General features: G+C 38.0%; 1 protein-coding gene and 1 pseudogene across 1 annotated transcript in view; one reads left to right on the top strand and one right to left on the bottom strand.

Moving 5' to 3' along the window:
• The window catches only part of PRPF39 (pre-mRNA processing factor 39), a 57,519-nt gene that overhangs the window by 12,020 nt on the left and 19,044 nt on the right, over positions 1 to 26,455 (top strand). The window contains 3 exon segments of the mRNA XM_043981775.1: positions 3,618 to 3,965; positions 4,912 to 5,037; positions 5,681 to 5,799. Coding sequence (XP_043837710.1) covers positions 3,645 to 3,965; positions 4,912 to 5,037; positions 5,681 to 5,799 — 566 coding nt within the window. The 5' untranslated portion in view covers positions 3,618 to 3,644.
• LOC122740010 lies at positions 17,640 to 18,156 on the bottom strand (annotated as a pseudogene).

The following is a 26,455-nucleotide window of genomic DNA, read 5'->3' as shown; positions in this document are numbered from 1 at the left end:
GGTTGTTTCCTCTTTGAGTGTCCTGTGCCAATGAAATCAGTTTCCAAGGCCAAAAAATTTTATTTTATAATAGATGTTACACTTACAGAAACTTCTTATTTAAAATTATTTTTGAAGCCATGTTTAGATAATATATTCTAGGTTCTCTTGAAGATGCAATTGAACAGAAAGAAAAGAAATCTAGGTCACCATATTCCTTGCAATTTAGGAGTAGAAACATGAGTTTTAATTCAAATTAAGAATGTCTGAACAAACTGAGGTATGAATGTAATAGACTCTTGGTTCTACCATAAAATTGGGAATTTAGGAATGAAATACTGGGTCTTTAACCTGTGAAATGAATTATCATTTGAACTTCAGAAATATTATTTTGTCATAACTGCTTATGATTAACTAAAAATTTGAACTTAAACCCTAAAAAAGTATACACAGCAGAGAATAAAAAGGATTGTATGTGAAACCATCAATTTATACCTCTTAGTTGGGAGATGAGTAAATAGCATGTTTCATCATAGATCCTCTGAAGACCAGGTTGGTCATTTCGTTGATCAGGGTTCTTAAGTCATTCAAAGTTGTTTTTCTTTTACTATGTTGCTACCTTTGTATAAACTGTTCTGTTTCTGCTCATTCACTCTTGGTAATTCATTTTACCCAGGATTCTCGAAATTGTGTCTTATTTCTTACAGTACAATAACATTCCATCCCATGCATATATTACAATTTGTTTAGCCATTCTCCAATTAAAGGGTATCCTATCCTTAGAGTCTAGTTCAATATCCTTCCCTTTTTGTGGGAACCCCTTTCAGAATCAGGAAATTAATTTTGCTTGCAGTCATTTTCTGTTATTTTTCTCCCTCTTACTATTCCTCCCCCACCAAATAAATGCCTGTTTGTGCCCCTGTTGAATATGATGTATTTCTATACTAAATTGTTAAGTATATTCATTCAACTTTCTTTTGTCTGCTTCAGATGAATGAGATTTATCTGATGGCTGGTCCTTCTACTCCTTACATGTTTATATGCTGTTCTTCTCAGTTACCCCAAATATGAGAAATAAACAAGTTCTACCCCCTTTTTCTTTTTTTTTGTGGTAAATATATTTATTGAGCCTAGAACAGTTCTGTCATAGCAGGTGCTTAATAAATGCTTGTTCCTTCATATTCTATTTTTTCCATAAAAGTATTTTATTATTTTCCAGTTACATGTGGAGATAGTTTGCAACATTTGTTTTTATAAGATTTTTTGGGTTTGTTTTTTTTTTTGCGCGGGGCAAAATGGGGGTTAAGTGACTTGCCCAGGGTCACACAGCTGTTTATAAGATTTTTAATGAAAACCTTATTAAATTTTTAAAATTAAATTTTTTCTCCCTCTCTCCTCCCTTGCCAAGACAGCTAGCAATCCAGTATAGGTTATATATGTACATTCATATTAAACATATTTCTCCATTAGTTATGCTGTGCAAGAAGAATCAGAGCAAAAAGGAAAAACCTCAAAAAAGAAAAAATAGAGATAGTATGGTTCAATCTGCATCCAGATTCAACAGGTTTTTTTTTTGTTTGTGTTTTTTTTCTGGATGTGGAGAGCATTTTCCATCATGAGTCCTTTGGACCATGGTATTGCTGAGAAGAATCAAGTTCATCACAGGTTTTTTGGGGGTTTTTTTCGGGGCAATGGGGCTTAAGTGACTTGCCCAGAGTCACACAGCTAGTAAGTGTCAAGTGTCTGAGGTCGGATTTGAATTCAGGTCCTCCTGAATCCAGGGTCAGTGCTTTATCCACTGCGTCACCTAGCTGCCCCCCATCACAGTTGATTCACACACAGTGTTGATACTGTGTACAATTTTTCTCCTGTTTCTGCTCATCTCACTCAGCATCAGTTCATGTAAGTGCTTCCAGGTTTCTCTGAAATCTTCCTGCTCATCATTTCTTACAGCACAATAGTATTCCATTACATTCATATACCACAATTTGTTCAGCCATTCCCCAATTGATGTCTACCCCCTTCTTTTCTCCTTTCTGATGATCTCTCTCCCTAATTAATTAAACTCGAGTATCTTCCTAAAGCTACCAGAATAAAATCTGAAAATACTTTTAGAATCCTTCATGACCTTGCCTCTTCTACCTTTCCAGTCTACTTATACCTTATTCTCTTCCATGTACTCTGTGATCAAGAGGTTCTATTTCCTACCACCTTGAATTTTTTTTTTTCATTGATCTAGAATTCCCTTTCTCCTCATCTCCCCCATGTGGTTTTCCTGCCTTCCCTCAAGTTGAGTTTTAAAATCCTTGCCTTTTGCCAGAAACCTTTCCTGGTCCTCCTTAATGTTAGTGCCTTCTCTCGGATTTTATCATACATATGTATATCTTGTTTGGACATAGTTTTTTTTCATGTTGTCTCCCCCCTTAGATTATGAGTTAGAGGGCAGGGACTTTTGTCTTTGTGTCTCTAGAGTTTAGCATGGTGCCTGGAATGTAGTAAGCACTTAATAAATAGTTGCTGACTTGAATTCCTACTATCCCTTCGTTTTTCCTCTCAAAACCCCCAGAAAAGAACCAATCCACCCCAGGACTATTGTTTTCCATATTTAACTCTTCTAGGGAAATAGAGTGCTATGTGTACATGTAGAGTGCATGAAAAGTGGAGTAATGTAAGTAAAACTCGAAAAATAGGTTGAACTCAGGTTATGAAGGACTTTAAAAGCCAGAATAGTTTATATTTTATCCTAGAGGTAATAGGGAACCACTGAAGTTTTATTGAGTGGGAGACTGATATGGTCTCTTAAGCATAAGTAAAACCCTTAAGGAAAATCATCTTGGTAGCTTTGTAAAAAATGGATTGAAGGAAGAAGAGGCTTGAGGTCACAGGGAGACCAATTAGGAAGCCATTGCAACAGTCTAGGTTTAGTCTAGGACTGAACTAAGGGTAATGGCTGTATGAGAATTGAGATAGAATCAGATACAAAGATATTGTGGATATAGAAATGACAAGATTTGGTAAATGGATATGTGAATTGAGTGAAAGTGAATAATAGAGGATAATGCAGAGGTTACAAACCTAAATGATATTTTTGATAAAGGGAAGGTTGGTAGGATAGGTGGACTTGGGACTAATCACTTCTTCCCCTCTCTGGGCTTCAGTTTCCCCATTTGTAAAACTGGATTATTTAGCCCAGAGCTTCTTAGACTTTTTCTACTTGTAACCCCTTTTTGCCCTAGAAATTTTTATATGACCCTGGGTATATAGGTATATAAAACAGGTATACAAATCAAGCATTTTCTGCCATTTTTTTTTTACGACCCATAGTTTAAGAAGCTTTGATTTAGCCTACTGTTAATAAGTGTCTGGTACATAGTAGGTGCTTAATAGATGCATGCTCATTTATCCTTCTAGGTCCAAGTATAAATAGCATGAACATATAAGAAAGCACTCATAAGTATTTGTGAATAGAACAAATGATGAAAAGATGTATTAACGTTATGATTTAGAGGATGGTGTATTTGAGTGCTGAAGTTGTATGTCTTTTACACCTAAGCAGACTACTTGAAGAGGGTTGACTGCATATTGTACTACTTAGTTATCTTTTGGAGGATGGTGATTTTTTTATTATGTTTTCACAGGTTATTGTTTAACAGAAGACAACAGCTATGCAGAATTCTGCTCACATGGAGGAGTACAGCAGTAATAGCAATGGCAACGCAAGCAATGGTTCTGAGGTAGCCATAGAGCAGCCGACTGATTTCAGTACGGAGGTTATGAATGTTATAGAGATGGAACAGTCACCTGATGGCTCTCCCAATGCGAATGAAGAAAATACAGAGGAAAATGAAATTTCAAATGTAGAACTACCAGTGACAGACCCTGAAGCACAATTTCCTCCAGAATATGAAAAGTTTTGGAAAACTGTAGAAAACAATCTCCAGGATTTTACTGGCTGGGTATATTTGCTGCAGTATGTAGAACAGGAGGTTAGTAATTATTTAAATTAAGAATGAATGGGGAGGGGCAGCTATGTGGTGCAGTGGATAGAGCACTGGCCCTGGAGTCAGGAGGACCTGAGTTCAAATCCAGCCTCAGACACTTGACACTTATTAGCTGTGTGATCCTGGGCAAGTCACTTAACCCCAATTGCCTTAAAAAAAAAAAGTATGAATGGGGAAGCATAGAAAATAATTTTATCATGCAAGTCCTTTTTCTCAAAATTTCTTGTTTCAAATTATTTTGCTTTAGAGTGCTTTTTAGACCTTAATGAGACTTAGAAAAATTTTTTTTAGTATAATTTTGCTTGTATCTTGATAGGACAAATTGACGTTGAATGAAATCTTTAATGATGTTGATATTAGAAAAATATTTCTTACATCATCTTTATAGTAAAAGAATACTAGCTCAGAGCATAAGTATTATGTTACTGAAAGTTAAAATGTTCACAATTAGATTTAATGGCTTCTATCTCAGTCAGTAAGCATTATAGTTGCAAAACCATGGTCATCAGAATCCTTAAGATTTTAAGCTTGTTGTTTCATGACAGATAGCATGGCTTAGTAGGATGAGGATTGGCTTTGGAGTCAAGAAGACCTAACTTTTGAATCAGTCTTTAAGTACTAAGCTATGTGAACTGGGGAAATAACTTAATCTCGTTGTCAGTTTTCTCATTTGTAAAATAGGGATAATAACACCTGCTTCATAAGGTTATCATGAGGGTCAAATGAGATAATGTCTCTGTAGTGCTTTGCAACCTTAAGCACAATATAAATTATTACTTGGTATTTCTTTTAATCCATTCCTTTATTTGTGTTAAATATTATTTAGATGAACATTTTATTACATATTAGGTAAAGGATGGTTTGTGTTCTTCATGTAAGAAATAAGATTTGTAAAAAACATTGTGTTTGTGGTTTTCTTTCTTCCCATCAGAATCACTTGCTGGCTGCCAGGAAAGCATTTGACAAATTTTTTACACACTACCCATATTGCTATGGTTATTGGAAGAAGTATGCAGATCTTGAAAAGCGCCATGACAACATTAAACAATCAGATGAGGTGCGTACATCACAGAATGAAATTGACACTATTAGGTACTGTAAGCCAAATAATAACAAAACATTTTTTTTTTTTGGCTGGCAGTACCTACCATATATGCTCAAATAGTTTAATAGGGTATTTTATTTGCATTTGTCACTCTTGTGGCATTTGTAGCTAATATTTTCTCTCTTTGTTGGCAGGTGCGTAAAACCTCAACAGTTTGTCAAGCTTTGCAGTGCAAGCCTCTGTATTACACTGCAGCTTAACAAGTAGGGCAGGGCTTTTCTCACTTACATTTATTTCTCATTTTCCAAATAATATAGTTGGTTTGCTAGTCACATTTGCTACGTCTTATTGCATTTTTGGTCAGACGCTGTCATTGATGCTCTAATGGGTCTGTGCCCTATGGTCTGTACCCCAAAGCCTGCCCACACAACCCGGTCAGAATGCAGGGACTGCTGCGCTTTGAAGATCAAGATTCTGCACGTGGGGATCAGAACATTGCCATGTTCTATCCAACCTCCACCCAAATGGTAATGGTAGATTATTTAAACAAAATTCCAGTAATTAGTATTTCTAAGGTTCACCGGATAACACAGTGTTGCCTCTCTTTTAAGAAATAAATAAATATTTGAAGTACAGTTTGTTGTTTTCTTCTTAGGTTTATCGGCGAGGGCTTCAGGCAATACCTCTTAGTGTTGATCTTTGGATTCATTATATAAACTTCTTAAAAGAAACATTGGACCCAGATGATCCTGAGACAAATAATACAATAAGAGGGTACGTGAAATATAGATGTTATTTTCTTGCCCTGAGTAGGGGGGAGGACTTCTTTGTTTGATTTTTTTTTTATGCCATAGCATGTGGTTAGTTTTTATAAAGTTGAATTACTTTCAGTTCTCATTCAGTAGTTGATATTGAAATTTATCTTAACTGACTTTTAAAAAATTATTTTCTGGTCCTTCTCTGTTTTCCCTCCATCAGCTCTTATAATTTTTCCTCTCCCCCCACCCTCCCTTTACAAAGGAAAAGAAAAGGGTGGAGAATAAGAATGGGATCTACACTAGTTATCTGCCTGTTTGCTTTACCCAAACCCAGACCGTTGGTTCTTAGATTTTTTTACTCTACTTTTGACCAACTTTTCCCCTGCCCCCCTCCCCCTATGATTACCCTTATGTAGTTGATGTTTTCTTTTTCTTTTTTTCTTTTTTCTGACAGCCAGGTATCACTTCTTGTTTATCTTTCTGTTAGATTTGTCTGTATCTAAAGGGCACATTGAATCCTCAACTCTTTAGAGTTTTGCACTCTCTTTCTTTCTATAGTTGATTAGATTTTTGTTTAAGTAACTTAAATGTTGTGCCATGCAGTGCCTAACCTCTTGTGATCTAAGGAACTCAAACTAGAATTTGCAAAGACGATACTAACCTTCATTGTTTGCCTTTCCTAGAGGTTCCCTATACCAGTGAACTCACAAGTCCATCCCCTTATCTTTATTACTATTATCTTTAGTGCCTTGTCTGTTTCTGTTGATTTCCTTTGTAATTCTATGTATTTTATTTTTTGCACTAAAACATTTTGAGGAGGGGTTGTTGGTTTCATCAGATTGACAAAGGGAACTATGACACAAAAGAATTAAGAATCCCTACTTTAGACATGGTATTATGTAGTAGCATCCTTCTAGGATTGCCCACAAAAATCCAGAGAATCATGGAAAGTTAAAACTAGAATTGTCTCTTAAAAAAAAAAAGATTGATATCTTTTGTTTTTACATTGCCTATTCCCATGCATCCTTCCCTGATTCTTCCCAGAGAACCATTGCTTATACTAAAGAATTAAAATGAAAGAGGAAATTATAGAACATATCAATATTTTGAAAAAAATTGACATGTAATATTTTATACTTAAAGAGCCTCCCCCCCTTCAAACACCCCTACCCTTCAGTAAAGGGGTGTGGGTGACTCAGAGGTTGGGGGGTAGGGTTCATTATAGTTCTTTTTGAGGCCAAGCTTGTTTATAATTTCACAACATTCATCTCCAGTTTTGTGGGGTCATTATTTCCATTGATGTCATTGTAAATATTGTTTGCCTGGCTCCTCTTCACTTTGCATCAATTTATGTAAGTCTTTCCATGGTTTTTTTTTTTTTTTTGGTATTCATCATGTATTTTCTTAAAGCCCAATAATATTCCATTACCTTTGTATACCACAGTTCAGCCATTCCCCATTTGATGGACATCTAGTTTGTTTCTAGTTCTTTCATAACACAAAAAGTACTTCTGTAAATATTTTGGAGTATGTAGAGCCTTTATTTATCAGTGACTTCCTTAGGTTATATATGGAGCAGTGGAATCTTTGGGCCATTTTATTACTTTATTTGCATAGTTCCACATTGCTTCTAAGTATGGTTGAAATAATTCACAGCTCTACTAACAGTGTATTAGTATGCCTGTTTTTTCCATATTTCTCCAACCTTGACTATTCTTACCTTTTATTAACTTTGCTAATTTGCTGGGTATGGGGGCAGCTAGATGACACAGTGGTAAAGCACCGGCCCTGGATTCAGGAGGACCTGAGTTCAAATCCAGCCTCAGACACTTGACACTAACTAGCTGTGTGACCCTGGGCAAGTCACTTAACCCTCATTGCCCTGCAAAAAAAAACACACCAAAAAACAAACAAACAAACAAAAATTTGCTGGGTATGAGGTGCCTACTTACCGCTTAACTATTAATTTTTGGCTTGTGAATCTGATTGCCATTTTTGGATTCACTTGAGGCCTTATAAATTCTGCTCTAGCTCTTAATTTTAATTTTAATTTTATGTTGAACTTTTTTGTTTCACATGTTTCTTGTTATATATTGTTAAATTGCTATCTAATCCATACTACTACCCTCTACCACTTTAAGAGTTAAGCCTAATTACATTCACCATTATGATTGTTAATTGTGTTTTCCCTACATCAACTCTTTTTTTGGGGGGGGGGTCAATGAGGGTTAGGTGACTTGCCCAGGGTCACACAGCTAGTAAGTGTCAAGTATCTGAGCCCAGATTTGAACTCAGGTCCTCCTGAATCCAGGGCCAGTGCTTTATCCACTGCACCACCTAGCTGCCCCCTATTTTTTTCTTTCTTTTTTTCCATCAACTCTTAGTATAATTTATCTTCTCTGCCCTCTTTTACAAACAAACAAAAAAAAGTGGAGAATAAGAATGGGATCTACCCTAGTAATGTGCCTGACTACTCCTTTGCCCAGATCCAGACCCTTGGTTCTTCTTCTTCTTTTTTTTTTTTTTTTTGCGGGGCAATGGGGGTTAAGTGACTTGCCCAGGGTCACACAGCTAGTAAGTGCCAAGTGTCTGAGGTCGGATTTGAACTCAGGTCCTCCCAAATCCAAGGCTGGTGCTCTATCCACTGTGCCACCTAGCCACCCTGGTGCTTATATTTTAAAAATTCTCCTTTGACCTTTTCCCCTCACCTCCCTCCATCCCCCTTTATGATTATCCTTAGGTGATTGATATTTTTTGATATCTAGGTAGTGAAGTGCCAGGTCTGCATTCAGGAATATTCATTTTCCAGAATTTAAATTTGGCCTCAGACACTTACTGGCCGTGTGATACTGGGCAAGTCTCTGAATCCTGTTTATCTCAGTTTTCTCATCTGTAAAATGAGCTAGAGAAGGAAATTGCAAACCACTCTGGTATCTTTGTCAAAACTCCTAATGTGGTCACAAAGAGTCAGATGGCTGAAATAATTGATCAACAAAAGTTGATGTTTGTTTTGTTATCCCTTCCCTCTTAAACATTTTTCTGCTTCCCTTCTTTACCTATTTCCCTGTTGAATTTGATATCTACAATAATTTTTTTTTCTGTTTAGAATTTTTTTTCCAAATTACATGCAAAAGCAAATTTTGACATGTTTTTTAAAACTTCGTGTTCCAACTTCTCTTCCTCCCTCCCTTCCCACCCCCCCACACCAAGAACTCAAGCAATTCAATGTAAGTTATACATGAGAAGTCATGGAAAACATTTCTACATTAGCTAGGTTGTGAGAGAAAACAGATAAAAACAAAACTTCAGATTAAGGAATTGTCAAAAAAATGTGTTTCAGTCTGTTTTCAGATGCCATCAGTTCTTTCTCTGTAGATGTATTACAATTTAAATTTTCTAAGTCCTTCAGAGTTATATTGGATCATTGCCTTGCAGAAAATAACCACGTGCTTCTCAGCAGATCATCTTACACTATTGCTGTTATTTTGTATATAGTACATTTCTCTCTGTTTCAGTTCACGTGGGTCCTTCCAGGTTTTTCTGATAGCATCCTGTTGATCATGACTTTTATATAGCACCTTAAACTTGACAAATAATTTTCTTCACAATAGCCCAGCAGAGTAGGTACCATACATTCTGCCATTGTAGTCAATCATCCTAACTCTTTTCCTCCATCCTATTCCCTCCCAATGATATTTACTCTGTTTTCTATCTTAGTTGCCCTATTCCTCCTCAAAAGTGTTTTCCTACTGATTGCCCCTCCCCTGCTCTACCCTCCCTTCATTCACCCTTCCCTCCTTATCCTCTTCCTCTCCTACTTCCCTGTAGGATTTAGTAGATTACTCCTCCCTATTGGGTGTGTATGTTATTCCCTCCTTGAGCCCACTCTGATGAGGTTATGGTCTTGGAGCTAATTCTCTTTTCTAAATTTTTCTTCCTCACTATGAAATCAAGCAATTCAATCTACATCCTACATGTGCAGTTATGCACAACATCTTCACCTTTCTTGAAAGTGTTTTTCTTTTTACAGCTCCCTCCCCCAAACTTCCCTTCCCTCCTTCCCCTCTTCTCCCACCACCCCTTATCTCCCTCCCCTCCCACTTTTCCTCAGGGCAAAAATATATTACTATACCCACTTGAGTATGTATGTTATTCCCTCTTTGAGCCAATTCTGATGATAGTAAGGTTCACTCACTCCTTCACTCCTTCCCCATCTTCCCTTCCCCTCCTTAAGCTTTTTTCTTGTTTTCTTCATGTGAGCTACCTCTCCCCAGTCCACCTCTCCCAGTCTATTCCTCCTACCCCTCAACCCTATTTTAAAGATGTCATCATGGGTTAGCTAGGTGGCACAGTGGACAAAGCATCAGCCCTGAACCCAGGAAGCCCCAAGCCCAAATCTGGCCCCAAATATGACACCCCACCCTGTTTGCCCCACAAAGAGCAAGGATAAACAAAAAAAAAATGCTTTACAGGTATCATCCCTTTGATGTGGGATGGAATTTGGGGTCATATTGATTGTGAGTCGTCTCAAAAGAATTACAACACTCAGTGATTCAGTTTCTCAAGTTTTGTTGCAATGCTGTGAGTGATCACAGGGAGAGAACCAGAAAAGTGGAAAGGTATCTCTCAAATAGTGAAAGAAAAGACAGTTATATTTATAGTATGGATAAATAGATTATCAGTCTCATAATAATCTCTACCTTGGGGGGAGGTACAAGGGAGGACCTGTCCTACTCATTATTATATTCTCCACCTTGGGAAGGTACAGGGGAGGGCTTATCCTAATTGGGAGTTCCTGGGGTCCTAAGCCAACCCCCAAAGCAGATACCTTTTTCTGTGGAGGTGTGTTTTTGGGGTTTACAGGTCATATGGTGAAATTGGGGGCAAATTTGGCCTTTTCTGCGCATGGCTCTTTCTGATGCCCATGGCTCGTTTCAAAATACCATTTTTTATTAGAATTTCTAAACTGGGGCAGCTAGATGACACAGTGAATAAAGCACAGGCCTTGAATTCAGGAGGACCTGAGTTCAAATCTGGCCTCAGACACTTGACACTTACTAGCTGTGTGACCCTGGGCAAGTCACTTAACCCTCATTGCCCCCCTTCTCCCTCCCCCAAAAAAGAAAGAATTTCTAAAACTTTGTCATTTCTTTTATTGTTATATGGCCTGACCCTTTGTGGTCCCATTATGGGTACTGATCACTGTGGGTATGATAACCTAGCATAAGTTATCCATTAACTGGGGTCTAACTCCATTTTGGAGCTAATATCTGAAATGGAGCTTGGACCTTAGGTTTTTCTATTAACCCCTTTTTGCCTCCTACATGACCTTGATATTCAGTTCAGACCAGTGTCATCTGTGTATTCCTTACTGAGAAAGTTCTTATGAGTTGGAAGTATTATCTTCTCATGTAAGAATGTAAACAGTTGTAACAGTTGGAGTTATTGTAGGAAATAACTGGGGAGTTATTGTAGGAAATCTCTGCCATGAGGAGAAGGCGTCTGAGGGCAAGCCATGTGGTCAGGTCCTTGGTGTCAGGAAGTGATGTTTGCTCATGGGTACTGTCTATCAAACCTACCAGCCAGTCAACTTGATGAGCCTCCCATTTCTGGGAGGAGGATGCAAAGTAGGAAGCCCACACTGGTGGAGGGCTTCTTCCTCTTTTGATTCGAGACACGTTTTGGTACGAGAGAACTTCAAGTGAGAGGTTTAGGAGGGCTAGGATTTCCATGCTATAAGAAATCTGTTCTTGATCTTTTTCTTTACTATCTTATCTTTTTAGTAAACCCTTAAAAATACTCATTTGTCAGTGATTTTAGCCAGTTTCCCCTCAAACTGGGGGGACAGATTTGAACCCACATTTAGAATTTTAAATTACACACAATTTAACCTCATGATGTCCCTCATGATTTCTTTTTCCTGTTTACCTTTTTATTCTTCTCCAGGGTCTTATACTTAAAAGTCAAATTTTCTATTCATTTCAGGTCTTTTCATCATGAATGCCTGAAAGTCCTCTTTTTCATCGAAGTGTTCCATTGTTTCCTCTGAAAGATTATACTCAGTTTTGCTGGATAAGTGATTCTTGGCTGTAGTCTGAGTTCCTTTGCCCTCTGGAATATCATACTCCATGCCCTCTGGTTCTTTAATGTAGAAGCTGCTAGATCTTGTTTTATCCTTATTGGAGCTCCACAGTATTTGAATTCCTTTTTTCTTACTGCTTGTGATATTTTCTCTTTGACCTGGGAGTTCTGGAATTTGACTATAATATTCCTGGAGGTTTTCCTTTTGGGATCTCTTTCAGGAGGTGATCAGTGGATTCTTTCAATTTCTATTTTACCTTCTGCTTCTAGAATATCAGGGAAATTTTCCCTGACAATCTCTTGGAAGATGTTATCTAAACTCTTACATTGGTCATGGTTTTCAGGTAGTCCAATGATTTTCAAATTATCTCTCTAGATCTATTTTCCAGGTCAGCTGTTTTTCCAAGGAGATATTTCATATTGCCTTCTATTTTTTTATTCAGTCAGATTTTCTTTACAGTGTCTTGATTTCTCATAAGGCCACTAGCTTCCATTTGTTCTGTCCTAATTCTTAGGCAATAATTTTCTTCAACCAGCTTTTTAATCTTTTTCCATTTGGCTTTTCAAGCTGTTGACTTTTTTCTCATAGCTCTCCTGTATCGCTCTCATTTCTCTTTCCATTCTTTCCTCCCTCTCTCTAAATCTTCTATCTCTCCTACTTTCTCTTCACAGTCCCTTTTGAGCCCTTCCATGGCCTGAGCCCAATTCATATTTTTCTTGGAAGGGGCCCTGAGGTTGTTATCCTCTTCTCAGGGTGCACCTTGATCTTCCTTGTCACTGAAGAAACTTTCTATAATTCTCAACTTTTCTTTGCTTGCTCATCTTGCTGTCTTTTACTTGACTTTTAACTCCCCAACGGGGCTACACTGTCCCAAGTTCAGAGGGTCCCAGGTATTTTGGTTTGAGGAAGGGCAGATTTTTCTCTTACCTGGAATGTTCTCTGGTCCAAAGATAACCTCAAGTCAAATTACTAATTAACCAACCAGCAAAGCTTTCTGTGCTGTGGTTCTTATCTTCTATGAGTCTGTGCCCCTCCCCCATCTGTGCCTCCCACTGCTTAGGATTTCTTCCTGGTTCCCTGCTGGGGTGGGACAGCCGAATTCTTCCCTAGGTCCAGTTGACACCCCTGCACTTTTCCCCCCAGCCAGCTGTTCAGCCCTTTCACCCAACTGCAAGCTTAGTTGCAGAAGACGCTGGTGCTGTAGCTGATTCAGAGGCTGGGAGTAAGTTACTCTGGTGCAGCGTGCTTGGGGTCTCTCAGTGAGATTGGGGGGTTGGACATAACCAGTCCAGCACGGCCCCCTTTAATCTGTCTATGTCTGGAAAATAATCTCAGCCCATCTTTTTGTGGATTTTTCTGCTCATGGGGTTCTCTTATTCCTGTTTTGGGGGTAATTGTATCAGGAGCTCTGTGTTGAATGTCTTTCCTCCAACATCTTGGCTCTGCTCTACAATAAATTATATATTGAAGCCTTGTTCCAAAAAAACCATGGTTTGTAGGGGGCAGCTAGGTGGCACAGTGGATAAAGCACCCACCGGCCCTGGATTCAGGAAAACTTGAGTTCAAATCAAGCTTCAGCCATTTGCCACTAGCTCTGTGACCCTGGGCAAGACTTAACCCTCATTGCTCCACAAAAAAATTTTAAAAAACCCAACAAGGTTTGTAAGATGCTTCTTTTCACCCTTGTTTTTATAGTCGTCTTATCCACAAAAATTATGAGAAATAAGTCCTTTCTCCCCCTTTCTCCCTTAGTGTATTCCTCTTTCCTTCCATTTTCATTTCTCTTAAAACCTACAACATAAAGCAGAAGCATACTCAGGTCGAGCCCTACTTTAGTTTTTTATTTTCTCTGTGGTCCTTTAAGACAATTGGGAATCTGAAGAGCCATTTATTTTTTTCTCCTTTGATTGGAATGTAATCACTGGTTCATCATCTAGACCTTTCTAGTTGCTCATCTGCATTTATTTACCTTTCCCATTTTCCCTTGCCTCCTATGCTTGTACTTGAAAGATTCCACTCATTTCAGGTCTTTTCATCAGGAATACTTGACAATTTCCTCTACAGTTTTACCCCTGCAGAATTATTCTCAGTTTTGCAAGATAAGTTATACTTGGTAGTTAAATCTTTTCTTCTGCCTTTTGGTATGTCATTCCAAGACTTCCTTTCCTTTTTTACTGTGACATTGTCTTGTGTGACTCTGAATATGGTTCCTTGGTATCTTTTTGGCTGTTTTCACTATTTCTTTGATATGGATGCTCTGGGTTTTGGATATGTTTCTGAGGGTTTTTTATTTGGGCTTCTATCAGGAGATAACCAATTAATGGAGTGTTTCTATTTTAAGTTTGTCCTCTGATTCCAATAGTTGTGGGCAGGTTTTTTTGGTTTTTTTTACAATTTTTTGGAAATATGATATCTAGGTTTTTTGTTTGGTCATATTTTTCATGGAATCTGGTGGGTTTTTTAAATAGTATTTTATTTTTTTTACCAATTACATGTCCGTTTTTTCGTTTTTATTTATTTATTTATTTTTTTGCGGGGCAATGGGGGTTAAGTGACTTGCCCAGGGTCACACGGCTAGTAAGTGTCAAGTGTCTGAGGCCAGATTTGAACTCAGGTACTCCTGAATCCAGGGCCGGTGGGTGCTTCATCCACTGTGCCACCTAGCTGCCCCCCCAATTACATGTAAAAACAATTGATGACATTTTTTTTGGGGGGGGTGAGGCAATTGGGGTTAAGTGACTTGCCCAGGGTCACGCAGCTAGTGTTAAGTGTCTAAGGTCAGATTTGAACTCAGGTACTCCTGACTCCAGGGCCAGTGCTCTATCCACTGTGCCACCTAGCTGCCCCGACATTTGTTTTTAAAAAATTTTGTTTCAAATTTTCTCCTTCCTTCACTAAAATGGTAAGTAATTTTATATAGATTACAAGTGCAATCATGTAAAACATTTCCATATTAGTCATGTTGTGAAAGAAAAAACATACCAAAAAGGGGGGAAAAACACACAAATACAAAAATTAGGAAGGTGGAAATAGTATATTTCAATCTGCGTTCAGACTCCTAATTCTCTGGATGTGGATAGCATTTTCCATCATGAACCCTTTGGACTTGTCTTGGATTATTGTATTGCTGAGAAGAGCTAAGTTATTCATAGTTGATTATCAGTACAATATTGCTATTACTGTATACGATATTCTCCTGGTTTTACTCACTTTACTTTGCATCAGTTCATGTAAGTCTTCACAGGTTTTTCTGAAATCATCTTGCTCATAATTTCTTATAGCATAATACTATTCCATAACATTAATATACCGCAGCTTGTTTAGTCATTTCCCAATTGATGGGCATCTCCTCAATTTCTAAGTCTTTGGCACCACAAAAAGAGGTGCTATAAATATTTTTGCACATGTAGGTCCTCTCCTTTTTAATGATATCTTTGGGATACAGACTGAATAATGATATTGTTGGATGAAAGGGTATGCACAGTTTGATTGGCCTTTGGCCTAAGTTCCAAATTGTTCTCCAGGATGGTTAGATCAGTACAAAACTCTACTACTACTGCATTAGTGTACCAATTTTCCCACATCCTTTCCAACATGTATCATTTATCCTTTTTGTAATATTAGTCAATGTGATAGGTGTGAAGTGGTACCTCAGTTGTTTTAATTTTCATTTCTCTATTCAATAGTGATTTATAGCATTTTTTCATGACTATAGATAGCTTTGATTTCTTCATCTGAAAACTGCCTGTTCATATTGGTGGTCAGTACTAGTGATTCTCAAATTGGTTTTCTTCATTCACCTCTAGGTCAGTTTTGTTCAGATCAGTTTTTGATAGTAGATATCTAATTTGTTCTTTTTTTAAAATTAGTTGCAATATTTCATATAATTAAATTTGTAAAGGTTATTTATTAAATGCTTACTATGTGCTATGCACTGGGTATACAAATAGGAAAGGAAAGACAGTCCCTGTTCTCACAAAAGTTACATTATTCTAATGGGTATTTTGGTTGATAAAAGGTACAGGAATGGTGAGTGGATATTCAACACACTTAATCCTAGAACAATATAAGAAGTAACTTGATGGTTCCAGAACTGGGAAGAAGGAAAGGATCCCAGTGATTGGACTAAATAAGGGTGCCAGGTATAAGCTTGCATGGTTATGAGGGAAGAATCTGGAGTTAGTGACCCCGGAGAGGAGGAAGTAAAGTGAAGCATTGCTAGAGCTTTCCTAAAGTATTGTTTTAGGAGAGGCATTTGCTGGTTAAGAGAGTGAGTGAGCCTTCAAGATTCAAATTCCCCTAGTTCCTGTTCTCTGGCATGGACTTGGAGAGTGTTGTTGAGGAGGTGGCTATGATAGAGGGAATAAAACATTGAATCTTATTTACAAGTTCTATTTGTATTTGTTATGGAGTTATTTTCTTGGGTGTATCTTTTTTTTTCCTTGGGTGTATCTTAACCATATTTCTTCAGCATGTTAGGAATTTTCTTCTGTTTACACATCTCCAGCCTCAGTTTCTATATTGGAATTTTGTGTTAGGGACAGTCTTTGTCCCCTGCTACCAATCCTGGATAGTGTGGCTGGGTCCTGACTTTTTTTTTTTAATGGTGGAACTGAACAAATATACAATTTAAATATAACATGGACAGGAACTTTTTATATGAAACTGAACATTTTAAAAACTCTGTGTGTGTGTGTGTGTGTGTGTAGAATAGTAGCAAAACCGCACTTGTTATTGACCTCTTCTGAACTTCATTTTTATGTCCTATGTATTTTTTTTTTAATTTTTTTTTTTTTTGCGGGGCAATGGGGGTTAAGTGACTTGCCCAGGGTCACACAGCTAGTAAGTGTCAAGTGTCTGAGGCCGGATTTGAACTCAGGAACTCCTGAATCCAGGGCTGGTGCTTTATCCACTGCGCCACCAAGCCGCCCCCATCCTATGTATTTTTTTAATCCATTTATTTCCTTTTTTTTGTTGTTTTTTTGCAGGCAATGGGGGTTAAGTGACTTGCCCAGGGTCACACAGCTAGTAAGTGTCAAGTGTCTGAGGCCGGATTTGAACTCAGGTACTCCTGAATTCAGGGCCGGTGCTTTAACCACTGCGCCATCTAGCTGCCCCCCATCCTATGTATTTTTAAAATATTTCATTGATAATCTTTTCTTTAAAAAAAAAAAATTGCATCCCTATTTATCCACTCATTATACACCCTTGGGGGTTTCCACTGTCCCAGCAGTGCATCCTAACCAGAAGCCCCCTTTATTTATCTATATAGGTATAGTTATCAAAGACAAATTCACACATTGGTCATATTTGAAGAAGAATGTCTCATTCTTACCTTTGATTTGTGACCTCTCTACCAGTAGAGGTGAACTGTTTTATTAACGCTTTTCTGAAACATGATTGTTGCATTGATGATAGTTCTTAAATCTTTCCTTTGCTTTTCTTGGCATTGTAGTTACTGTATAAATCTTGGTTCTATTTTACTGTATCAGTCACACAAATTCCCACACTTCTCTGGATTCTCTTTTGTAATTTTTTTAGAGTGTTTTATTAGCAAAATTAACCTTTTCATATATAGCCGCCAGCTTTGCTTTGTCTTCTTGCTCCTTCAGTCTTGTCCTAGTGTCTAAAATGGGTCTTTTTGCACATGAGGTAGCTTGGGCTTTCCTGAGCTACAAAGAGAGGCCTGGGAGCTTACCAGTGGCTGGTTCTCTATCACCTGGCTTTCAGCATAGGCTCAGGTGTCCCAGGCACCATAAGCCTCCCAACAGCCCTTAGTCTTGAACATTGGCTTTCAGAGCAGCTTTGTACTTGCCAATCATCTCTTTGGGCAGAGGCACAATGGCGGGGCAGGGGACCTGTCCTTCCACTTCACAGATACATTTCCACAGGCAATATTTTTTGGGTTCAGAGTTAGCTGGGTGAGAGCTTCTTTTTCTCTGGCTCCTCCATCTTGAGTAATTCATTTTTCCCCAGGATCTTTCTAATATGCAGCACAATCTCTTTGTTCCTCTTGTCCTCCATGTCCATCAAAACTTGTTCACCAGAATCTAAATAAAAGCGCAGAAATGGCTATGGCGACATGTTCTTGAACATCATGATCTGCACCCAGGGGTTTTTGTACTGAATCTGAGGAATGTTGAAAAACACAAATTTCCTGGCTCCCTCGCTCAGCTCCCTGTAGGTGTTGTAATTCACGATCATGACCTTGATCAAGCTCTTAAACACAATGTTGCCCTGGTTCAAGTACTGCAGGGTCCACCAGATGGGGAAACACCCCTTCATTGGCATCTCAGTGGCAGTGGTGGAGCCCACAGGGCTGCCAGGGTACAGGACTGGAGAACAACTGGTCACCTCTCTTTTGTAATTTTTAAAGGTTTTCAAAACAATTTTGAAAAAACCCATAAACTGAAGAGCATGAACATATCCTCACAAAAAAAAGTCAGAAAAAGAGAATCGTATATGAAACTTAATGTATTATGTCCACCTTGTATTTTAATATATAGTTAAAGTGGAAGTACCAACATTGACATGGTTTTTCCTGTTCCATTCCGGGCTTCCTGCTCTTTTTGTGTATTTTTTAAATCTTTTTTTTTTTTTTAATCTCTTGTCAGTATTTCTGCAGACCCTTCCCTGCCACACAAGAGTCCTTCCTTATAACGAACAAATACAGTCAAGCCAAAAAAAATTTATTTTCTTTGGTCTTGTTAGAATTCGTATGTCTCATTCTGCACTAGTAGTCCAAGTGCCACTAGATAGAGTGCCAGACCTGAGGCCGAGTTTAAATCTGGCTTTCGAGAAAGAGGCTTTAGCTGCTCATGATAATAGCCCGTAGTTTGGCAGGTTGAGACCAGGAGGTGTGTGTGTAATGAGGAGAGAAGCTAGAAGTTAAGAACTGAGGCTAAGTAGGGAATTGGAGGTATGAGAGGTAGATGAGGTACACAGGCAGGGTAATGGGCTATATGGTTTGATTAAGGATGATAGTAGCTCATAACCCGGCTAAGGACTTGAGTGATTATAATAAGGACAAGAAATGGGATGATTCCACCAGGACAGTATCATAATTGCTATTACTGTTACTATTGTTGTTTTTAAGTGACATTTAAGGTTTACTAGTGCTTTCCCTCTATTGATTATCTTCAGTTTATCCTGTATATATCTTGTTTGTACTTAGTTGTTTGCATGTTGTTTCCCCTATTACACCGTGAAAGGCTTAAGCTCAGACTCTTTTGTATTCCCAGCACTTAACATAGTACCTAGTATTATAAAAGTCATCTAACAAATGTTTATTGACTGGCTCTGTGACCCTGGGTAAGGCATTTAAGTGCTCTTTGCTTCAGGTTCCTCATCTGTAAAATGGTGATTTTAATAACAGCTGCTACCTTCAAGGTTGTTGTGAGCTTCAAATAAGATATTTATAAAGGACTTATAAGCCTTAAAGGTCTGTGTAAATAAATGCTAGGGATGACAATGATGGAGGCATGCTTTGTCATCAGTCATTTTGAATCCTAACTTCTCATAATGTATTTTTTTCTTTTTTTTTTTTTTAGTGAGGCAATTGGGGTTAAGTGACTTGCCCAGGATCACACAGCTAGTGAGTGTTAAGTGTCTGAGGCTGGATTTGAACTCAGGTACTCCTGACTCCAGGGCCAGTGCTCTATCCTCTGCGCCACCTAGCTGCCCCTTCTCATAATGTATTAATCAGAATTCTTAAGATTTTGATGGTTGTGGGGGGCAGCTAGGTGGTGCAGTGGATAAAGCACCTGCCCTGGATTCAGGAGGACCTGAGTTCAAATTTAGCCTCAGACACTTAACACTCACTAGCTGTGTGACCCTGGGCAAGTCACCTAACCCTCATTGCCCTGCCGCCCCCCCCCCCCTTAAAAAAAGTTGTTTTCCTTAACATCATTGTTGTCATTGTATACATTATTCTCCTGGTTCTGCTCATTTCACTCTAGACTTTTTTTCTGTAAGTTGTCTTGGGTTTTCCTCTATTACTTTTATATACCATAATTTCTTTACCCATTCTCCAATTCTTTGGCACCCCCTTTGTTTCTTTACCACAACAAAGAGTGCTACTGCAAATATGTGTGTATGTGAATCTGTCTTCAAGCTTTGGGGTATGAGTCCAGTATTCATATATTGTTGTATTGAAAGTTTCAGTTTTGTGACTTGTTGGATGTGGTTCCAAACTGCTTTTCAGAATGGAAGGACCAATTTGCACATGGTTTCATCAGTGGTGCTTTATGCTTGTTTCTCTGTAGCTGTTTGTTGTCATTTACCATTTTTGGTCACTTCTGTCAGTCTGCATGTGAGGTACAACCAAAACATTGTTTGCATTTGTATTTCTCAGTAGTGATTGGGAGCTTTTTTTTATATTGTTGTATTTAGCGTGAATTTCTTCTTTTGAAAACTGCTTCTTGGAAGAAAGCTCAGAAGGAAGCCCAAAGAAACAGGACAGCTTTGAAAATAACAAGCTGTATGTATATCTTGATTAGATGAGTCGTTTTATATATTATCCTTTCTCTTTTCTGCATTATATAAAATGGGTCTTCTTTGGTTTCTTTTTAAGTTTAGAAGTTTTAAAAATAGTTAATTTTTAAAAATGAAAACTGCTTATTTATAACTTAAGCATTTATCTTGGTCAGGTGATATACTCAGCCTAATTTTGTCCTCTGTAAAATAAGGGAGTTGAAGTACATAAAATATGATATCTTTTTCAGTTGTGAATCTTTGCTTTTATGATTTTTGGAGGAATGGTTCTTATTTTATATTTGTACCATATCCTGCCTTATCAAACCTATTAGAAATTTTCTGCTATATAATTCTAATTTCATTGATTTTGTTTCTAAAAAAGCTTTTTAATTTTATGTGATCAAAATTGTCCTGTTTGTTTTAGGATCTTTATCAACCTTGTTTATTTAAGAATTCTTTCCCTATCCAGGGTTGTAAAAAATATTTCCTTCCTGTTTTGTCTGATTTTTTTTTGATAAGACTGCCTCTATTTAGGTCACATATCTTTTTGGGGCTTATTTTTGTATGGGACGTGAGATCTAATTTCTTTGTATTATATATTTTTGGGGGGGCAGGGCAATGAGGGTTAAGTGACTTCCCAGGGTCACAGCTAGTAAGTGTCAAGTGTCTGAGGCCGAATTTGAACTCAGGTCCTCCTGAATCCAGGGCCGGTGCTTTATCCACTGTGCCACCTAGCTGCCCCTTTTCTATTTTTTTAAGGAGTACTAAATAGTTTTGATGATTAGTGCTTCATAGTGTAGCTTGAGATTGGGTACTGCTGATTCTCCTTCCTTCTGTTTTCCCCCCCAGTATTTCCTTTGAGTTTCTAATCCTTTTGTTTCCTCTATGTGAATTTTGTTATAATTTGTCTGCTTTTCCACAGCCCTGGTCTGGGACAGAGACCTGGGACAAGAACTCTACAGTTTTGCCTCATTGCTTGGCTTCTGCTTGAGTCACCTTTCAATTTTAACTTTTTATTTCCTCCTTGAACAGCTATGTGTGTATATAAAGGAAGTTAACTTTATTCTCCAGTAGTTAATTTTATTCATCTGATGGGGTGATAGGATATACTCAGTTCAGCTGGCTTCTAGGCCTTTTGAGGGTCTGTGTAAATGGTAGGGACTCTCAGATCTTCTGTGTCCCCATGCAGTTATACATACCCTTTGATCCTTAGAATAGCTTAGAATAGCCCTAGTATGATATAGGTGCTATTATTATCATGATTCTCCATATAAGGATATCAAGGGTAAAAGTGATGAAGGGATTTTCCCAGAGTTCCACAGTGTTTGAAGTGGGAATTGAGTCTAGGTTATTATTATTATTTTTTTTTTTTAGTGAGGCAATGGGGGTTAAGTGACTTGCCCAGGGTCACACAGCTAGTAAGTGTTAAGTGTCTGAGGCCAGATTTGAACTCAGGTACTCCTGACTCCAGGGCCGGTGCTCTATCCACCGTGCCACCTAGCTGCCCCTAGGTTATTATCTTTCTGAGTCCATCTCTTTATCCACTATCTTATTTCTGGAGTAATTGTCAGATTGGAGATTTTGGTTAGTGAGTGCTTTCCTTTTTGGATTTTTTTTCCCCCACAGTTGTTTTTTTCTTTTCTTTTTTTTTTTTAGTGAGGCAACTAGGGTTAAGTGACTTGCCCAGGGTCACACAGCTAGTAAGTGTTAACTGGCTGAGGCCTGATTTGAACTCAGGTATTCCTGACTCTAGGGTTGGTTCTCTATCTACTGTGCCACCTAGCTGCCCTCTTTTTTTCTTTTTTTTTCTCTCTCTCTCTTTTTTTTTTTTTTTTTTTTGGCAGGGCAATGAGGGTTAAGTGACTTGCCCAGGGTCACACAGCTAGTATGAGTCAAGTGTCTGAGCCGGGATTTGAACTCAGGTCCTCTTGAATCAAGGGCCAGTGCTTTATCTACTTCGCCACCTAGCTGCCCCTCTTTTTCTTTTTCTTGTGGGGCAGTGAGGGTTAAATGACTTGTCCAAGGTTACACAGCTAGAAAGTGTCAAGTGTCTGAGGTCAGATTTGAACTCGGATCCTCCTGAATCCAGGACTAGTGCTTTATTCACTGTGCCACCTAGCTATCCCCGAGTGCTTTCTTTTAAAAGCATCTATAAAAATCATCAGTCACAAATAATGTATCACAGAAAGAGTGTATGTGTGTGTGTGTGTGTGTGTCTGTCTGTCTTCTATTTCAATGGATATTTGATTTCATCAACATGGATATTCCCTGGTAATGCAGATTGTCACTAAACAGTGCTTGTTTCTCAGGCACAATTGCTGTTCACGTTCTCCTCTAAATTCACCAGAGGGGGAGCACTCTGTGCTATATAGAATTCTCCCTCACTTTCTCCTGACATCCTGAAGGCACCTGTGGAGCATTCTGTCTACCTGTCATTCCTCAACTTTATCTCTTTCTGTCATTCAGTTCCCTGAGGATATCTTTTGCTCCTGTTCTTCAGAATTCCTCATTGACTATGTTGCATGCAGCCTACTCACACCCTTTGTGTGACTGATACTCATTTTTAGTTTTTTGGTGAATGCTGTTGTATTCCATGTCTTGCTTCCATGTTATCAACACTGGGAGAAATGGACCTTTAGCTTTCATGGGAAGCCTGAGTTTATGAAAAGAGCTTTGTGATTTTCCAAAGGCAACAGAGCAAAATTGGAGCCTGATCTCCTCATATTCAGTTCTGTCCTTCTGAACTGTCTGATCCGGATACACATAGTGGTGGGTGAGCTCTATAGGTTGTGCAAAACAAATGCTTGTTGGAGTCTGGGCAATAGACATTGTTCATCCACTTAAAGGTCTTTGCTGTGTGTCAGGCCAGTTGTCTCTGAGGATACTCTTCAATATGCTGGGACTTGATGCAATCAGTACAATATCATGTGCAAGCCAGGACACCTGGACAATCTCACCATCCAGAGGATCCCTTTTCATCTTGGACTCTGGGCCTCATCACTTCCACTATAGTGCAGAGCAATTTTGTCAAGCTTACATCTTATGTCTCTTATGCCTTGTCTGATGTTTATGATCAGAAGGTTATTGAACAAGGTTATTAATTTCTGTTAGATCTTTCAAGGAGGTATGAATGATGTAGACATATCCATGGGAGAACCTTGTTGTAAAAGACCCTGTGAAGTAGTCATTTTGTCCTTCCAAATTAATTGTTTAAAAGAAAATGACCACAGTGATTATGTACAGTCTTGTATTCTCATTACTTGTGAAATCGTAAAGATGTTAGTCTGCTATTCTCTACTAATACCCTTATAGGGATGCTCTTACTTCACATAAAGAGTCTCAGGAATATTTTGTATAAATGAGAGGGAGATGTAGATCAGTAGCCACTTTAATTCTCTTGATTCCCATTTTTTCATTATCCTTAAAGTCAGAGTTGGGGTTTTTTGTGTTGGTTTTTTTTTCTGTTCCTTGGGTTTCTTTGGATACTTTTATATATTAAGGCCCTCATAATTGGGTTGCCTTCAGCATCGATTTCTGTTTTTTCTGTTACTTTCCTTTTTTTTCTGTCTTTTCTGTCCTTTAAATGTTTTGGAGGTGACTATCTTTATTTTACCATTATGTCAAGTTTTATTTAAAGGGGTTTTACTCTCAACTGCTTCTGTCTGTTTTGATAGATGGTACTACCCACAATTGTCCATTATTCTTAAGATTTTGCAAAATAGTTTATGTCCTAACCTGCTTTTTCTTTTTTTAAATAGCATTTTATTTTATTTTTTCCCAAATTACATATAGAGATAATTTTCAACATTTATTTTTGTAAGATTTTGAATTCCAAATATTTCCCCCACCATCCCTTCCTTCCCCCTCCCAAAGCTAACATTAGTTATGTTGTGAGAGAAAAATCAGAACAAAAGGAAAAAATCAAGAAGGAAGAAACAACAACAGCATTTTTGACCATGAGTCTTTTGGCATTGTCTTGGATCATTGTATTGCTGAGAAGAGCTAAGTATCATAGTTGATCATCACACAGTGTTGTTGATACTGTATACAATGTTCTTTTGGTTCTGCTCATTTCACTCAGCATCAGTTCATGTTAGTCTTTTCAGGTTTTTCTGAAATTCATCGTTTCTTACAGCACAATACTGCTCCATTACATTCTTGTGCTACAGCTCGTTTAGCCATTCCACAATTGATGGGGCATCCCCTTAATCTCCAATTCTTTGCCACCACAAAAAGGGCAGTTATAAATATTCTTGTACATGTGGGTCCTTTCCTTTTTTTATGATCTCTTTAGGATGTAGACCTTGTGGTGGTATTGCTGGGTCAAAGGGTATACACAGTTTTATAGCCTTTTGGGCATGGTTCCAAATTGTTCTCCAGAATGGTTGGATCAGTTCAAAACTCCACCAACAGTGTATTAGTGTTCCAATTTTCCCACATCTCCTCCCACATTTATAATTTTCCTTTTTTGTCATATTAGCCAGTTGGATAGTTGGGAGGTGGTGTTTCAGAGCAGTTTTAATTTTTATTTCTCTAATCAGTATTGATTGTGAACTTTTTTTCATATGGCTGCAGATAGCTTTAATTTCCTCATCTGCCAACTACCCATTCGTATCCTTTGACCATTTTTCAGTTGGGGACTGATTGTTTCTTTCAGCAGCCATCTCTCTCCATCTGGCATAAAGTCATTTGCCTGATGACTAAGGCAGTCTTGCCTTATCGTGGCAATTAATTTATTTTGGTTAATCTTCTGAATGTGATTGTTATACAAGTGTGTGTATATCTATATCTGTAAACATTTCTATATACATCTATAGATTTGAATATAATGTTTTTCTGTCTTCTTTAATCAGGGGAACTCCTGAGTCAGTGAGACTATAGATCCATTTGATTATTTATGCACATGTAGATAGTTATAGGCAGGCACTGTGCCATGATGGACTTGGAGTGAGGAAAATCTGGGTTTACATCCCACTTCTGAAATTTATTTAGCTGTGGGACTCTGGATTAGGTATAGTTAGATGGGTAATAACAGTGGTAGGTTCATATTCTCACCCATGTTTGTTAAAAGATTCTTTGCATATATTCATTATAATTATTTCATAACATCTCAGATTGAAAGGGATTTCAGAGATTTCTAGTATAGAACAATTTGCATCACCTCCTCAAATGATAACTGTTTCATTTTGGGATAACTGTTCCTTATGTTGAGCCAAAATCTACCTTAATTTCCTTTCATATGCTCTAATCCTGCTTCCGCATAAAGTAGAGAAATGTCTGCCCTCTCTCACAGGCCAGCCTTCTTTCTTTTTTTTGGGGGGGGGGGTAGAATTTATTTGCAAGATAATATGCAGTTTAAATTTACAGCTTTTTAAAATGGTATAAAATGTAAGATACAGCTATTGGTTACATATAAATAAAACTAAGCATGAGGAAAAAAAAACCACAGGTATCTTTTAGAAATCGGGCTCAATAAGACAGCCTTTTCTTTTTAAAAAAATCAATTAGGGGCAGCTAGGTGGCGCAGTGGATAGAGTACCAGCCCTGGGGTCAGGAGTACCTGAGTTCAAATCTGGCCTCAGACACTTAACACTTACTAGCTGTGTGACCCTGGGCAAGTCACTTAACCCCAACTGCCTCACTTAAAAAAAAAATCAATTACATGCAAAACCACTTTTTAAACATAGATTTTCAAAGATTTGAGTTCTAAATTCTCTCCTCTTCCCTCCTCCCTCCTTGAGAAGGCAAGTTTTATATAGATTATAAATGTACGGTCATGCATATTTACATATTAGTCATATTGTGAAAGAAAATACAGACCAAAGTATTATTCTTTGATCTGCATTCAGACTCCAATCAAAAGACAGCTTTTAAAAACAATTGTCCTTTAAACTTGCCCATTTCCTGAGGGGCAGCTAGGTGGCGTAGTGGATAAAGCACTGGCCCTGGATTCAGGAGGATCTGAGTTCAAATATGGCCTCAGACACTTAACACTTAACGCTTACTAGCTGTGTGACCCTGGGCAAGTCACTTAACCCCAATTGCCTCACCAAAACAACAACAACAAAAAACTTGCCCATTTCCTGAAATATTCTTTAGATTAGCCAGTTTCTAT

The sequence above is a fragment of the Dromiciops gliroides genome, chromosome 2, assembly GCF_019393635.1.
Source record: "Dromiciops gliroides isolate mDroGli1 chromosome 2, mDroGli1.pri, whole genome shotgun sequence".
NCBI classification, from domain to species: Eukaryota; Metazoa; Chordata; class Mammalia; order Microbiotheria; family Microbiotheriidae; genus Dromiciops; species Dromiciops gliroides.
Note: the sequence above shows the minus strand (reverse complement) of the source record. Positions and strands in the feature narration are given on the sequence as shown.